This window comes from Anolis sagrei, chromosome 1 (genome assembly GCF_037176765.1).
Source record: "Anolis sagrei isolate rAnoSag1 chromosome 1, rAnoSag1.mat, whole genome shotgun sequence".
Classification (NCBI taxonomy): Eukaryota; Metazoa; Chordata; class Lepidosauria; order Squamata; family Dactyloidae; genus Anolis; species Anolis sagrei.
In genome coordinates, this window is record NC_090021.1 from 194,429,783 (window position 1) to 194,448,112 (window position 18,330).

General features: G+C 39.3%; 1 protein-coding gene across 4 annotated transcripts in view; it reads right to left on the reverse strand.

Annotated features, from left to right (window-relative positions):
• Positions 1 to 18,330, reverse strand: part of MYO3B (myosin IIIB) — a 310,362-nt gene that overhangs the window by 52,748 nt on the left and 239,284 nt on the right. For all 4 annotated transcript variants that reach the window (XM_067471635.1, XM_060778850.2, XM_067471630.1 and 1 more), the window contains 3 exons: positions 14,516 to 14,630; positions 5,629 to 5,692; positions 4,198 to 4,321 (listed from right to left, as the gene is read on the reverse strand). In XM_067471635.1, coding sequence (XP_067327736.1) covers positions 4,198 to 4,321; positions 5,629 to 5,692; positions 14,516 to 14,630 — 303 coding nt within the window. The remainder of the gene's footprint in view (positions 1 to 4,197; positions 4,322 to 5,628; positions 5,693 to 14,515; positions 14,631 to 18,330) is intronic.

Below are 18,330 nucleotides of genomic sequence, written 5' to 3' on the forward strand. Positions count from 1 at the left end.
AGTCTGTGTAGATAGGCCTTCAGAGATCAAGGAACTTAAGTAACAACAACAAAAATAACCTTCCTAAATATTGCTTTATGGGGCCTTGCTGCTGAAAAGGAGCTGACAAAGTGTTTTTGTCCACATTGCGGTGTGTTATCACCCCAATGGAAGCTTTAGGTGGTACCTAATTACAACTTGGAAAATGTATTCTTTTTGGAGTACAATTCCCAGATTCTACCTGCTTGGGAAATGTCAGAGATTGGAGTCTCCCAGCAGAAAACTTCCTTGAGCTCAGAGTAAATATTGCCCTAAGTCTGCACAGCTAAGCAGTTACCGGGCATTAAGCTGAAAGAGCTTACTGGTTGCATAAACTTGCATAGCATTGGGTCACAAGGGCCATGAAAATGTCTGTTGTCCGTGTACCCTAGCTGTGACATTTATTCCAAGAGCAAGGTACTGTATCTACTATTTCTTTCTGGCTCAAGCGCTGTACACTTAAAACTACACATCAGGCACCAAGAGCAATTCAGGCTCGGTGGAGTGTGAAAGCATTTGAATTTCCAGCCGAAGAGCTACGCTTCCAAAAGCACTGGAATAGGCTATTAGTCTTCAACAGGTTTATTTCTTTAACATTCACTCATTTAGGAGTGATTGATAATCACTGCCTCTCTTTAGTGCTTTAAATACATTACCAAGAGATTCTGTGTCTTGCATGCTTGTTCTTTCTACCAAGTTATTTCATTCATAGATCAAGTCAATTGTGTCACTGTTTTTTCATCAAAATGAACTTTTAATTGGTACTCCTCAGACACACAGTATCTGTTACAAAGCTACTCTGAATCTGCTTACAACAGACTCTATTACCCCCACACATAGAAAGCCGGCTGTTCTCACTTTATCTCAGGTTGAGAAACTGTTTACTCTGATGACATATCAGTCACTTTTGTCGGACTACTCGAATTGTAAGGTATTATTCAGTGTTAAAGAGAAAACGAAGAGAGTAATAGTCACATATCTTATGTAGGCTGGAAGGTAATAGTTTCATGTGGCAGATTTATTGTTTAATGTGGAATCCCTTTAACGTGTTCCACTGTAATGCACACATTCTTAAAAGTCCTGTTCCATGAATCCACATGGATTGAAAGCTATAACAGCTGCACAGAGATTTCCCCAAATACAATATTTAAGGGTTTTTGTTTTGCATTGTTTTTTGGGAGTGGGACCTACTCAGCATATGGCAGGCTGCAGCCATTTGTACACTTACCTGGAAGAAAGTCCACTGACACTATTTTATCTAAAGTATAACCAAACACACTGCCTGGGGATTCTGGGTGCTGTAATCCAAAAAGTAATTACCTTAAACTCTGCTCTTAACAAGCACAGGTTGCTATAATCTATATCTTAAATATGAATCATCTTCCTCAGCTTTATTATTAATTCTCATTTAATATTTGGTAAGTACATTAACAGTGTTAGTGAGATTAATCTACATGTAGCACAGAGAATAATATATATGCCCGTAGGCTGGTTTTTATATATGACCCTGGGGTATTAGTTGATATGATTTGTTTTACTTAGCATATTGGGACATTATTTTATGAAGGTTGGGGCATGTGTTAGTGGCTTGTTAACAATGAATATAAATGCTGCTTACTGCACAACTATGTTTCAAAACAGTGGCATTCCAGTTTCCACCTTGTTATTTGGCCGTACTTTTTAATGCATGGGGAACCCCATAAACAGCCTCCTGAAAGTGCTTTGTTCCACTGTTGATAGTGGTGCAATGAGTCACCAGTGCTGCTGCAGCGAGATTGGGAGAATGCACATATTGCTGAGCTGTGGCCATTCAACTTCCAGCGTGTAGACAGAGAAGGCCTCTGCCTGCATAGCCATTATTCTCTCCTTTCACCCCATTTCCTTCTTTTATTATTTTAATTCAGTCAACTGCACAATTTTGCAGTTTATTCCTGACGTTTTTATGGATTTCTGGTTCCTTAATTCAAAGCCTATACCTTTTCTTTCATACTCTGGTTCGTGGATCTTCAGACTCTGGAGCAATGGTTCCCAACCTTTTTTTGACCAGGACCACTTGACCAGTGACCACTTTGACCAGGGACCACTCTCCAACATTAGTACCAAAAGGATTATGAGTCAGTTTTTGGTCAACTTTAGATTCAGTTTGGAGTGCTGATTCAGAAAATTGCACTAGATAGAGCACATCAGCTCTAGTTTCTGATACAGAACATATGCCATGGTCAGTGACAGGGAATGAGTGGATGGTGATGTGAAAGGAGTAGAAATAAAATAAAATAAAAATAAAATAGAATAAAGAAGAAGGGGACTTGAGGACCAGATTTTTGTCCTTGCTGCTCACTGGTAGTCTACGGCCCACAGATTAAGAGCCACTGCTCTAGTGGAAGATCAAAGGAGATTCTAAAGGATTGAAGTTTGCCCATCCTCAACTTAAATCAAGAATACATGAAGACTATTTCCTCACATCCACTGAGTATAGGTACTTGTAGGGCAGCTTGGATTTCTTTGCCTTACCATCATGTAGCTACAATCCACTTCTGCATCCTATGGTTACTTTGCAGGTGTAGACTGTCCCTTTATGCCTAGGTCATGTATTTTGTTTCTTAACACATTTCATCATAAATAAATCCTTAACTAAAGATCTTAATTATCCCTAGGCCATCCTACTTATATAGTGTGCTTTGAGCTCTATGGCAACTATGTTCCATATCCTACCATGGCATTTGGAATTTCTGTATTGACCACTAATTATTTTCACTGAATCATTCCAGACCTTGTTCTACCTGGACTCCAGGATGAAACATGGCCTTGCAAACTTGCACTTACTAGGAACTCATCCACACTGAGAACCAGTATGCATATTTTTGGAGCAGAATTAGGAGATTTTTTTTCAGTTTGATTTTTCTGGCTGAACCTTTGTAGGGGTATGACATTTGATGCCAGAGGGTATGGTCATAGAGTCATAGAGTTGGAAGAGACCACAAGGGCCATCCTGTCCAGCTCCCTGCCATGCAGGAAAATACAGTCAAAACACAATTCTCTCATGACATAATTTGGCCCTTTAATGAAACACCAGCTGTAGCTCTTCACTGCATATGCATTAGGCTTTTCTTACTAGGAAGTTTGTCAAAGCACTGCCTTCAAAAAGGGTCAGGAACTGCGTATTCTGTGCCTTGGCTTTCCCCAGTCAGAAGAAGCCCAAAGCACATCTATATTAGCTGCCCAATACAGGTGGTGGATGAGGACGGTGAAGAAACTACAGCTGGTAGGTCAAAGTGTCTGGGCTGTCTCCTCCCTTTGTATTTTCCATACAACTCTTACCTTTGCATTCTTCATACAATTCACAAAAAGGCACAATAAAGCAATCATATTAAAACATTCAAACAATAGTTCAAATATGTACAAAATAAGATATATCATGAAAATAAAGACTTTGCAAAATTGTAAAATACTTGGTGCTAAACATGCAATTTCTGAGGAGAATGTTCTGCATACTGTGATTTGTGATTTCTCAACACCCATCACAAAGGTGACCGAGAGTAGTCCCAACATGTGGTCTCAAAATCCAGGTAAACATTCATATGGGAACAAATGGTCCCTGGGATATTGGATATATTATCTATCCCTGGGATATTGGATATATTAACATATTGTTAGGAGCCCCTTGTGGCGCAGTGGGTTAAACCGTAGAAGCTTCTGAACTTGCTGATCGAAAGGTCAGTGGTTTGAATTCAGGGAGTGGGGAATGCAAAAATGTGAGCAGATCAATAGATACTGCTCTGGCGGGAAGGTAATGGTGCTCCATGCAGTCATGCTAGCCACCTGACCTTGGAGGCATCTATGAATAATGCTGGCTCTTTGGCTTAGAAATGGAGATGAGCACCACCCCCGATTAGACTTAATGTCACAGGGATGCCTATACATATTGTTGGAGGGGAACTACAACTGCATCACCCACCTGTAGTGTCAAAATATGCCTATTACCAATATGAGTAGTAGCTAGAGACAGTGTATTCAACACAGTGGACTTCTGATCCTGGGATGGGAGGCTAAGGACCACAGTCTCTATCCAATCTGGTGTCCATTGTCCATTTTTGCAGCCAACTTTGTAAGTCACTGCTGTGCATAAATATTTTCCCAAAAAGTGAAGGGAGAATTTCCATATATTATCATATTTCTTACCTTGCCTTTGATGTGATCTTAATGTATAGGAGAACTCATGATTTGCGGCTCGGTCGGATGGGCTGAGGTCCATCTGCTCTGGATGTCCAAGGACCACCAGAGAGGTCATGGAATTAGCTGAGCTCTTTTTAAAATAAGAAAAGAAAAAGAAAGCTTTTTTTTTTTGCTTTCATTCAAGATAAAAAATGACATGTGCATGCATATACATACAGAGAGTTTTATAGACATCAGATTTGAACATTTGGACAATGCTGTGTCTGTGTTCCACATGAAACAGAACAGTCTTTATACTGTCAAAGGCCTGCATGGCTGGAATCCCTGGGTTGTAGGTTTTTCGGGCTGTATGGCCATGTTTGAGAAGTATTCTCTCCTGACGTTGCGCCTGCATCTATGCAGGTGAAACGTCAGGAGAAAATGCTTCTAGAACATGGCCATACAGCCTGAAAAATCTACAACTCAGAACAGTCTTTCCCTAACCTGACATGACTCAGATATGTGTTGATTATGACTCCCATCAACTCCCAACTTGCATGATCAACATGATCCATGCCAGGTTGGGGAAGACTGGATGGAAACAATTGAGAATTTGATTCAGCCTGCCCAGTTGTGTTGAGTCCTGTGGGACTCCTCCACATAATGAGCACATATCGCCCACAATTGACAGGACAGAGCCCTGTGTGTGTCTTTGACAAAAGAGTCAGTGCACCTGGGATGTGAGCGTTTGTTTGTTTCCCAGCTGCGATCCCCCCCCCCCCCCATTTCCATTCTTCACCCCCGGCAGAGAGGCAGCCAGTCATAATGGCACACACTGTATGCTGATTTTCCTCTCAAAGTTAATTTGTATCTTTAGAAGGGGCAGAAAAAAAAGCTATAGGAAGGTATTAATCTGCTTAACATTTCTAAGTACATCATCCAAGGGATTTTGTTTTTTTAATCTTACATATGCTCAGCAGAGTTACTGGCAAAAACTGTACATTTTCTTCATTTCATCCTTTCAACATCAAATGGTAAGCAGCAAAAATTGGATCAGACTTCAAAGACTGCGCTGTGCTCCCAGTCACAGAGCGACTCCTCCATTTCACATATTGAATTCGAGCAGGATATCAAAGTGCTACCAAAGAACCTCAGGTCCTTACAAAAAAAGAGGCTCTAACATCTGTAGAAAGTGAAGTGCACAGACAAATCACCTCAGGGAGCAGCTCGCATTTATTCTCAGCAGCAGATTTCCAGCCTTTTGATTCCCTTATTCACTGTACCTCCCTGCCTTTCTACAGAACTAAAGTTCTTAGCAAGCAGACTTTTGTCTCAAAGACTTCAAAACACCCCCTAACAGTTTCATGTTCTGATGGTTATGCCAAGCAACCGTGAACACACTTCAGAACTGTGGATTCAGGAATTTTATGTCATTTGAGAGTCAAAACTTCAGGCTACCTTGCTTGTTTGTTTGTCAAGAAAATCCAGCTCTGTTGGAGAAGCAGGGCTGCTCTTTCTCTGCCTAAAACAAAAATTGATATTGTTATTGCTGTTGCCGTTATCATCTTTATCATCATCGTTTTTCTACTCTTACTGTTGTTTGTGTCAACATTTAGAATAATAGAGTTAGAAGAGATCTCGTGGGCCATCAAGTCCAACCTGAAAAGAAGCAGGAAAATTGTATTCAAAGCACCCTCAACAGATGGCCATCCAGCCTCTGCTTAAAAGCCTCCAAAGAAGGAGCCTCCACCACTTGCCAATTCGTCATCCACATCTGCTTTTTAGCCACATGGCATTCAAATTACTATGGTAAAATACATAACTGTACACTTGGCATTTATTGGATTATAATTTTAAAAGCATATTATTCACAAAATCATTGTGCAGGGAATATTTTGCTTTAAAGGTGAAAGAAAAAAGAGAAAAAACATTTTCTTCCTCACACACATTGACTCTTTGATTATTTCCTTCCTTGGTTTTACTTCCTATTGAAGTTCTTTCTTTATTTATTTAGTGTCCAAAAATATTACATAAATTAGTATAAAATTGATAAAAAAGAAGGAGCACAAACGGCTAAATATTTTTTGACCAAAAATGAGCAACAGCGACCGCGTTATCTGTAGCTTTAAACAGTTCTTCCTCTGTACATGAGGCAGGGCATTAGTGGACAAGCATACAGATGCGGAGTTGTTTGTTCTGCTCCACAGTCGCACAAGGTGGAGGATTCTTTTAGGTGATGGCATTTTGCCAGGTTGTCTTTTGATCTGCCCACTCCACTTCTGTTCAGGGACTTCCAGGTTGCCCACTGGTTAGCCCCTGGAGAAGGACCCTCGTGGGGGGCCATCCAGTTGGGAATGTGAAGGCCTATGTAATAATGTGGGGAAGTGCAGAATAAAGGAACAATTAGCGAACACATGATTACTCTGCATTTAAAAAATATGTTTGCATTATTTTTTAACATAGACAAATAATGCCAGTCCAGTTGTCTAGCCACTTCCTAAATATGCTTATATGATTCTACATTTTTTACTTTGGTTTTAGAAACAAATAGCCAAACCCAAGTCAAGGATTGCAGTTCTATGCACGCTTTCTTAGAAGCAGGTCCCACAGAAGATTGCAAATAAACATGTACAGGATTGATTTCATGTAAGAAATAATTCCTATCACTGTTTAGTTTCAGTGGGTATATTTATTAAGGAATATCAACTATGAATAATTTTATTTGGCATTGCTGTGCAGTTGTTTCTAGCTACCAGTAATATTGTGCAGCGTACTGCATCTGATTTTTTAAAAATCCATCAATCCTTTCAGCTGCGCCATTGTTAAAATACAAGTGCCGTTGCTTCCTTTGATCTGGTGTGGGAAAGGTTTTGCATGTGCTCAATGTATCATGTTCTTTGAAGCATCTATTAGATCTTGACAGGTACAGTGAGATGTATTGTAATACTTTGTTTAGAGAAAATGTAGAATAAGTTGAAATGATAAATGCTACCATCATGTGAATGTAAATTATCTGCTCCGCTTTTGAAATGCCACTCAAGGCAAAACTGAATCACAGAAGAGAGAGTCTTTCCTGTGTTATCAGCTGGGAGAAACCAATCCCCTCTTCAGCAACAGGGAGATTATTAAAGCAGCTCCATTGGTTATCCATAAGTTTCCGGTCCCAATTCAAGGTGCAAGTTATGACTTACAAAGCCCTAAACGGTTTGGGTCCTGACTATCTTTGTGACCGCATCTCTCCCTATGAACTGGTGCAGGCTCTAAGATCTGCCAGGGAGGCCTTCTTCTTGCTCCCACCACTGTCACAAGCACAATTGGTGGGGATGAGAAAGAGGGCCTTTTCGATGGTGGCCCCCAGCTTTGGAATTCCCTCCCCAGGGAGATTAGGTAAGCCCCCACATTGTCCTCCTTTTGCAGGGATCTGAAAACCTGAATGTTTCAGCTAGCATTTGAGAACAGCTAGTCCCTAGTTATAATTGCCCAGTCCCTAGGTTGTCTGATAATAGTTTGTTCTCTGCACTTCATCCAGTACCCTGGCCCCATGGTACGCTGTTTTGCACTATCTTGCCTTTTTCATTGTCCATTATATTATTGTTGAGCATTGTTTTGAGTTCCAACGTTGCTGTTTTATATTCTTATGTTTTATTTAATTGTGTTTTATCTGGATTGTTACATTTTACTATGCTCCTATTTTAATTATGTTTATGTTTTAGTGGATTGTTTTGTTTTTATGTTTTGTGGGCATTTTGACCCATATGTAAGTCGCCTGAGTCCCTTTGGGGAGATGGTGGTGGAGTATAAGAATAAAGTTGTTGTTGTTGTTGTTGTTGTTGTTGTTGTTGTTGTTATTCCCCTACTCATTTGCTAGAGCAGAGCTTTCCAAACATTTCATGTTGGTGACATACTCTTTAGACATGCATCATCACGCAACTCAGTAATTGTGAGCAAACCAGAGGTTAAACCAACCTGTTATAAGACATACAGACACATACATGAATTGTAGTAATGACATGTATGAAGATACAACACATCTCATGAAAACCTTTCATTTATATATATATTTTTAAATTCAACTTATTGCCTATTTCATATACCCTCAGAGGTTTCCTGTTACAGTCACGCAACACACCTACACACTGCAGTTGACAGAAGGAACGTCAGCAAGCGTTTTATTTCTGATCCCTATAGGACAAGCTGGTATCTCCCTTTCCTACGGGAATTCTCCTGCTTTTGTTTCAACTACAAGATTCCTATCCTACTAGACCTGGCTGCACAGGAAAAATTGGAAAATGGCCAACGGATAGTTTAAAAAGTTTTCTTATGCTGTTTTCTTATGCTGAAAACTCATCTTGAGTTTTGTCGAAGGCTTTTATGGCCGGAATCACTGGGTTACTGTGAGTTTTCCAAGCTGTATGGCCATGTTCCTGAAGCATTCTCTCCTGGTGTTTCACCTACATCCATGGCAGGCATCCTCAAAGGTTGTGAGGTCTGTTGGAAACTAGGCAAGTGAGATTTATATATTTGTGGAATGTCCAGGGTGGGAGAAAGAACTCTTGCCTGCTTGAAGCAAGGGTGAATGCTGCAACTGGCCACCTTGATTAGTATTTAATGGCCTTGCAGCTTCAAAGCTGGGCTGCAAAGGACAAGGGCAAGGTGGTTGCTCTTCACATACCATGTACCGAAGCCAAATAGACTGGCAATGGGATATCAGCTTCTCTGGTGCTTGAAGGTTTGTTTAGGGTGTCCAGGGTAGGTCACATGACACAAAGTAAAACAGCAAGTAGATCAGGAAGTCAAGAGGAACAGCAGGGAAGGAGTGAGGAATGATTCAGCCATCCTCCAGTATCTGCCTCCTGAGGCAATTCTCTCTTACACACACACACACACACACACACAGACACTGGTTCTCTTCAGACTATAGTTAAAATGTGTCCTGGATCAGAAAAGGGTTATGACTACTAATCTTAGGAAATCCATCTTTCAGATCTGGCTCCAGATTGTACAACTTCAGCCCATTTCTCAACAAAGGAGATGTTGATAATGTACAAGATGCCTTGAATATGTATCATCTCCATACCTACATATATTCCCATAATTTTTAATACGCCATGTGGTTTTTTATGGTATACAGAACAGAACAATCATAATCAGATGTGATTTGGCATATGTTGTCTCATTAATCAGCAAAATCTGTGGATACTGACAGAAATGTGGATCCTCCTTTGTCCTTTCCCCTTTCTGTAGTGTGTAATAGCCTATTTATATAAATCCAGAGTGCAGAAACTTCAGAGAGACTTAGGACACACAAATGCAACCATGTTCCATACAGTGATTATTTCTTACCTTAATTTATTTAGTGGTGAAGAAATGGATGCTATGTTAATTAGAATGTATGGCTTTCATCTCTAGTGGAATAGGGATTTCATTGAGATATGCCAGCTATTTTGTAATAAGGCTTAGTCATAGCAATATAAGAAACTTGCTTATGGTCACCATCCCAGGTAGCATGACTTATGGCATACAACAAAGTAGTAGTAGTAATAAACAACAAAACATTAAGAAACTTACTCAGTTAATGAATAAAACGTGTTTAAATAAAACAAAAGTCTGATTGCTGGAATCTGCTCCCCTGTATATCAAGCTCCATAGGAAACCCACAATTTGTTTTTGTAAGAAGGTGAAGTTGGGTGTTTAGTTTCAAATTTGTACAAAAATGTTCAGGATGTCAGTCTAAGTCTCAATATCATCTTTGGTCAAGATCAGTTCATAAATGCACATTCTATAATGTATTTATGCCTAAATATTGTAAATAAATGTGGATTTTTGATCAAACCCACAGAAAACCAAAGCATTTATTCTGGAGACACTAAAACGAATTGACTGCTCAAGTCCAAGACTTTACTACAATTCTTCATTTGATGACATTAGATGGCACATTAAGTTTGGTGACTCTGAAATTTGACCATCTGTTTTTCTGCCATGATTTGAAGGCCATTTGCACTTCAGGATTCTGTGTTCTTCAAAAAATGTCAAATGGCTTTCCAAACATCCATCTGTTCCATATAACTTTGCAGAGAGCTTTTATCAAAGCAACATAGCCTGCAATGTATACTTACAAATTTAAGGCTGTTGTTTACAAGCACAGTCACTTGCTCATTGGCAAGTTTCAGGCATTCAATCATTTGATCATTTATTTCTGTCATTCAATTTGCACTTGTGTGCGTCCACTTTGAACATTGATGAGCTGCATTGTTCAGATCCAAGCCCGCCATCCTGTGAATTTTGGATAGGCTGGAAATTGCAAGTGTATTTTGATGTACAACAGCATTCTGCTCATAGGAGCAGCTTTGGCAGAATTAGGCATTTTCTATAAAACTTAAAGAAATGCTGACGCAGGGCATTTCCCCTCTAACATCTACAGCTTTTCAAAAATGACCATTTCTCTTCTGAATGAAAATATAAGCAATTTTTGAACATGAATCATTTGGTAAGGTTTCTGGAAATCAAATAAAATTGTTTCTTTGGCGAGAATATGTGTTCAACTCCAAATGTGAAGAGAAGAAAGAAAGAATTATTATTATTATTATTATTTGACACACAAGAATAGTACATAGCAAATAAGATCACTATGCTGGCTGTTGTATTTGATTGCACGTTGGACACTTCCCAAGTGTCTAGGACTGTGTGATGTATCACAAATAGGCGCCAATTGTTTTTAAGTGCAGGCCAAGATCTTTAGGCACTGCACTTAGTGTGCCAATCACTACTGGGACCTCCTTTACTGATTTGTGCCAGAGTCTTTGCAGTTCGATCTTTAAATCCTTATATCATGTAAGCTTTTCCAGTTGCTTCTTGTATTATTATTATTATTATTATTATTATTATTATTATTATTGTTATTATTATTATTCCGTCTGCCCTGTTTTACTTATTTGTTTCAGAGCACAGTTCAAAGTGCTGGTTTTTATATTTAGTCACTGAACAATTTAGGGGAGAAGTATCTTAAGAATCATCTTGATGTATATTCAAATTAAGAGAAGGTCCAGAGTTTAGAGCATATGCTTTCTACACAGAAGATTCCAGGTTCAATTCTTGGCATCTTCAGATGCATCTGCTTGGGACCCTTGAGAGCCACTGTAAATCAATGTAAAATGCTAGCTCTTGAGTTCCTGACATGGCTAAACAACATCTCCTAACACCTTTAATAATTGGCTATGGTGGACCTGGAGAATGGGAACTGATAGTTCAACAATGCTTGGGAACTCAAGGTTGAAAGCCTGAAATGTCTACATAATTCCCATTTGAACGGGGACAGGCATCCCAATGCCCCTCCTTCCTTCAACTGGGTACCCTTAACCCCCACAAATGTGAAGAGATTGTTGTATTTGATAAAATATGATAAAATAATAAATAACACACACACACACTCCAATGAGCAGAAAACCTTAGACCTTGGATATGGGAGGTGGTCAAAGCTCATATTGGGAAGGTTCCCTAAGGAGGCTACCCTGGTAACCATGTCCAACAAACCTGTTTTTTTTATGTATGCATACAGATCTCCACATATTCAAATATCCAAAGTAAACCCTCCACTTTAGAAACAATGTGAGCTTTCAGTTGTTTGAATATGCATTTATCTGCAGACATGCACTGAATGTAAAACAATGGTGACATAATGCTTGCTGGACCTACCAACTTGTCCCACTAACCAACCACCATCCCAATTCCACCCCATCCTGATTCAGGTCACAGGCACATATTTTTAAAAGTTGGTTCTCCTAGGACAGTGGTTTTCAAGCTGTGGGTCCCCAGATCTTTTGGCCTTCAACTCCCAGAAATCCTAACAGTTAGTAAACTGGCTGGAATTTCTGGGAGTTGTAAGCCAAAACACTTGGGGACTCACAGCTTGAGAACCACTGTCCTAAAAACCGAAATAAAAGGATTTTTTTAAAAAAAGATCACATCAAAGCCTGAAGGCAGGCCTGTTTGACCCCCCAAAAGCCCTAGACAATTTGTTCAATGGTCAGGAACTCTGGGAGCTGAGGTCCAAAACACCTGGAGGGTCACAGATTGAAGAGGCTTGCCCTTAGGCTCTGGAAAGAAGTACTTTCACTTCAATAATGGAGGAATGATGTGTGCTCATTCCTGGCCATCAGGACCAGGATTGAGGTAAGGACAAATTATTTTGCCAGTGTGGATCCAAACTCTAATATTTCTCCTCTAATATTATCTTGCGCTGCAAGCCCTTACAAGATCTCCAATGGCCTTTCCATCCTTCTGAGCCTCTTACTTGAGCTCCCTTTGTATGGATGAGAAGCTGTCAGGCAGTGATCTGTCCAAGGTCCTAATAAATTCTATCAACTTCCTCCCAGATTCTCCTCTTTCAACAGACTTGATCTTGTTGACTGTTGTTGTTGATGTGTGCTTTTAAGTCATTTTCTACTTATAGAAATATTATTATGGTGATTCTTTTCTCATCAAGATTTGCTCAGAGGTGGCTTTCTCTGAGGCTGAAAGAATGTAACTTGCCCAAGTTCCCCAGTGGATTTTCATGGCCAAGTAGGGATCTCTTCGCCAGAGCTGAAGTCCAATGCACAACCTTTACTGGGAACTACATAGAGCCAGGCTCCTATTGGTTCTATTGCATTTTTAGTGAATTTTGATACTGTTTGGATACCATTGGGAACAGCATGCAGATCTACACGTGCCTTTGATCCAGTTGAGAAGAAATGTTATATTAATTTCCCACTTTCTTTATAGAGGCAGATACTGAATAACTGCTATTAATATGAGCCACTGTCTCCCATGTCAAGCAACTAAAGGAGAATTTGACAACATCTTAAAAGGCCAAAGCAAAGGTTAATGTACCTAAACAATGGCACAATTATTTGGTTAGATCAGGGGTCCTCAAACCTTTTAAACAGAGGGCCAGGTCCCAGTCCCTCAAACTGTTGGAGGGCTGGATTATAATTTGAAGAAAAAAAGAATGAATTCCTATGCACACTGCTCATATTTTATTTGTACCTCAAAATCACTTAAAAACAATACAATAATTAAAATGAAGAACAATTTTACCAAATATAAACTTATTAGTATTTCAATGGGAAGTGTTGGCCTGCTTTTGGCTGATGAGATAGGATTGCTGTTGTTGTTGTGTGCTTTCAAGTCATTTCAGACTTAGGTTGACCCTGAGTGAGGGCTGGGTAAATGACCTTGGAGGGCCCTATCCAGCCCCTGGGCCTTAGATTGGGGACCCCTAGGTTAGAGTGATGAACACCAGGCTTTTAAAAACTCGACTGTACAACAACAGGTCATGATGACAGTAAGCGAGCTGACTGGTTCTAGCATTTTAATTTTACCATTAATTTGTTGGCACTGCAAGCCGTCTGAGTGAAGCTTTGAACTGAATGTTGGCCTAACACTACTTCCCATTGTATCAATGAGGCCACATGGCAATATCAAACGCAAGTAAATTAATCACCAGAGTATTATTCATCATCCTTCCCATTTCCTATATGACTCAACAGCCTTATGATTAACAACAGCTGTATAGAGAGGTTAGACTTTTATTATATGAAACAAAATCAGAAAAGTTATTATTCTGTTTATATCCCAGCAGAAAATAGTGGCCAGGGTGACTAACAATGAAGCAGACACCAACAAAGCACTAAAAACAATGTCAAACAATACAACCATGCAACAATTTAAAGGCCAAATTTAAGAGATTATGTCTTGCCACTTTTCTTAAATAAGAACAGGTATTCATACTAAATCCAAATAGAATGTGTGCCATAACTTGAAAATGTGTCAAGTCATACTGAGTAAAGATAGTAAGCAGCTTGTAAACATAACAGCAGCTGTTGGAAGGTGCCACATTTCCCAGACTTTATTTGTTCATTGATGTAATTTAAAGCCCACTTTTCTACAATGGTTGGGACCCAAGTCTACTTCCAAGAAAATTGAAACAGATACCGATTTTTTAAAAGGTAATAAACAGCAGAGGTCAAAACATTATCAAATCCTGAAAGTAAACAATAGGCTCTGATCCTAGATGGGAAGATGTTCTGACCAGGAAGAACTGTGTTCATTCTCTCATATCTCCTCTCATAGGATTCACCTTGCTTTTCTGTGGCCATTTTGTCAGCAATGGGGAACAGAGCCAACACAAAAGCATCTGGCTATATGTGTCTGAAGCTAGACCCACAACAACATCCCTTGGCACATCTATAGGGCCTACAGAAGTCACTGTGTACTGTGACAAGGCCCTAAGACTAGCATCATTATAGTCTCAGGCTTTTTTCAGCATTCAGCTCAGCATTCCTTAGTTACATTAAGTAACACTTACCAGTTTTCTTCACAACTCATACTGGAAGCAAAACTCATTGACTCCATATCAGAGGAGTAGCCAAGGCTGCTCTTTATTCTTGCATAGTTTTTCCGAACCAAATATCCTCTGAAAACTAAACAAACATAAAGAAAAATAAGATTAGAACAGATAAGTCAAGATATTTTGTTGCTTGGCAGAGAAGTAAATACCACTCACACCCATAAACCAAGTAAGCCCATGTCAATTAAGCTATTTTGATTCTTAAGGAAGATAATACAGTATGATCCTCATATCATTGGGACCAAAATCCATGGTTTCATTTCCTCACTTCCAACAAAATATATCCATCCAAGCCATTTACTAGATTTTCCATCATGACTCCTGCACTGGAAGTCCTTCATTTCAATAGGGTTCACTATTATCCTTGGGTTCACTTATCCATGTAAAATCCATGGATAAAGGGGTCATATTGTATCACAAAATAAACAGTCAGTTGTTATTTTGGTACTTCTCCTTTCCAGGCAGTAAAAGGGATAATACTGGGTAAGACATAATCAATATAATGTTTACACTATTATTTACTTATTCATATTAATGTTTATATTTCATCATAAAATAATATGCTGTCATTTCACAACTTCCCAAAAAGAGCTGCCTTAGGAAATGACCCCCTAGATAGATTTGTTGATTTGGAACTGTGTCATTTGTACTGTAACATAAATCTTTCCTGCATCACTAACTATATATGTAACATCTGCAGCATTTTACTCTCCTAGTAAAAACAACATCCCACCCATCTGGTTATAAACAAATACTTGTTATCGACTTTCAGTCTGACATTGACATTACTGACATGATTTAAAAATGTATTTGAAGACACAACCACACGGAAAAACATTCCTGATATATCAGCTGTACAGTACGTTTCGTAGCATTTTGTTTACTCTTAGTGGCTATATTGAGTAGTAGTGGAATTAAAAGCCATCACTATTTAGTTAAATGGACCTATATAGTTCCTCTTGTAGGCAATTGTAGGGTTATGTTTTTGAGAAAATAATCATACAGAGAAAAATCAGCACACTAAAAATATATACACACATATATCCACCAATAAGTATATGGTTGAGTTCCCTATGTGTGTATTTGATGGAATCATCTTATCTTTTTTTTAAAAAACGAACAAAGAGCCCATAGATGCTCTTTAAGGTTTGCAAGGGACCTTTTCACCACATCTTTCTTTTGGGACTGTTCTGCCCCCACACTATCTTAACTACTTGGAAGGAGAACTGCCTGCGCAAAGAACAGATTGAAGACTACATAGTTGAATCAAACACAAATTTATTGAATTTTAGGTTTTCTCTCCTCCTGAGTCTCATTACAAAGCCTTTATAAGTAGAGGTAAAATCTTTGAGACATAGGCACAGTTCTGACCAAACGGAGGCTCTCGACCCTTTATTTCTTCTTTTTGTCTCTTTCTTGTATGGTGTTCAACTGTCTCAAAGATGGTCTCAATATTTAACTCCGACTGGACTTGAATACAGCTCTGACCGGATGTGCTATTTTGTAGACTTTCCGGCCTTCCTCTCTCTTTACCTTCCAGTCACAGAAAAGGCTGACTCTTCCAAGAACCAGAAGGCCTGAGGCTCTGCCCCTGAGGGGATTCTTTTAGAGGCAGGGCGATGGAAGCTTTGAAGAGGCTGTCTAGACTGATCCTCCCAGAAACTGTATATAAAATATTAACTAAAAAGGGCTTAAATAGGGGTAAACAGTGAGGGTCTTAATGGAGCACAACAGGGACAGAAAATACCTTCTTTAAAAAACTGGAAATAGACAGGCAATGATTTCCAGTCATGCCCTCTTTTGGAAATTTTTTTTCTCTCTAGCTAAAATGTCACAGGAGGCCCTAAAAACATTAACAACATTGCAAAAATCTTCCCATGGCCCCTAGTCATGAGAGTTGATGTGGTTGGGTTCTGCCCTTGATGGGTCTGCTGGGAGCAGGCTAATGCAACACCCTGGATTCCCAAAGTTGCCCAATAGATACTATTTATTTGCTTTATTTCTATACCGCATTTTTCAGCCTAATTCAGCGACTCAATGCGGTTTTCGGCCCACTACACATTGGGCCCTTGGTATCCAATGGAATTTGGTTCCAGGACCCCTTGTAGATACCAATATTGAGGGATGCACTAGTCCCATTATATACAATGGCATAGCAAAACTGTGTCCCTCATATAAAATGGTAACAAGTATATGGATGGCTAAATCTGTGGTTGCAGATTGCATGGATACTGAGGGCCAACTGTACATATTTACAATGGCTATTTGGGTTCTGTAAGGCATACTTTTGCATTAGGGATCAGCAGTAATTGGTTAGCAGAACCTGTCATTTTTGAACCCTGAAGCTTAAAAAATGAGTGGATGGAAGAAAAATGGATTCCATTGGAAATTACTGTAAGAAGTTACAAAATTTGCAAATTCCAACATAAACAAAAAGCAAGAACTACATGAAATGAAAGGTGGGAAGGGACTTTTTTGGAAGAATAAAATGTGGAAGAAAGTAAAGCAGAGAGTTTCATCCATCTGTGGAGGGAATTAGCAGCAGCTGCCAGCCCTAGGACTTGCCAAGGATTTAAGTTGTGTCCCAACACCCCACTCCTTCTCAAAGCAGCCCACTGGGAAAACTGATTGCTGGGGGGAAGGAGTCCACGCTCCTTCCTTCTCCATTTTACTGAACAAATAATGCCAGCAGCAAAGTCATGCAAATACTCACACAGGAATACTTCGCTCACTGTAACATTAAGAGAAATATTCAAGATTTCCCAAGAAAGATACTAATATCTCCATAATAGGGATCGGGGAAAGTTTCTTTTTGCTTTGCTTTTGCTAAGAACTCTCCCAATATTACACATTCATCAAGATTTTTTTTAAAAAGAGAGAAATGAAAACATTAAAAATAAAATTGACACATTCACTCATTTAAGCTTTGAGTGCTTAGGCTTTCAAAGTGCAGCTTTGAATCACTTTGCATTCCAACATATTTGTGGAGCTGAATTAGGTCTGCTGTATCTTTTTATTTCCAGACACCACATCTTTAACAGATACATAGCAGGCAGGTACAAAATAATTCTTTCTTTCAAAGCCGGGGGATCTTATTCGTTTGTACAACCATGTTGACTAGAAGGGTCTGGGAATTGTAGTCCCCAAAAGTAACTTTTCCCAGTGGCTTAATTGTATCTGGTTGAATTTTGTCAAGAACTTCCCCAAATTCACAAGGGATCAGAAAGAACTTAAGAAATGTAAGAGAATGCAAACAAGATAGGACTGCCCATTCTTAACATGTCAGGTGGGAAAGGAGAAGCGGAAGAGAAGGCTGGAGTCAGATGGATCATGTATCACAGCTCTCTGCCTTATTGACTAGTTGTGGTTTTGACACTAAACACTTGGCTCAGGGAGTGTGAAATTAGCAGGCGTGTTTGCTAGTGCCCCAGGAACAATCCTCACATCAGTAGAGAAAGATCACCAGCTGCCACTTCATTTTCACCACATGCACACAGTCATGTTCTTTTAGACCCACAGCGATATTGCATTAGACTCTGACCCTTCTAATGTATGGACAAATTGGAACCCTTTAAATTGACATCCGTCTCATATCATTAGTCACTTGGGGTTAAAGCTTAAGAGCCCATTGCATTTTGTCAGTATTATTGTTATTGGAAAAAAATATCTGTATTTTGTATCAAGAGACAGCAAGTCAAGAATATGGTTACCTACATGAACCTTGCTGGCTGGCTGCACTCTTAAAATGTGATGAAGTGTTCAGGTCATCATAA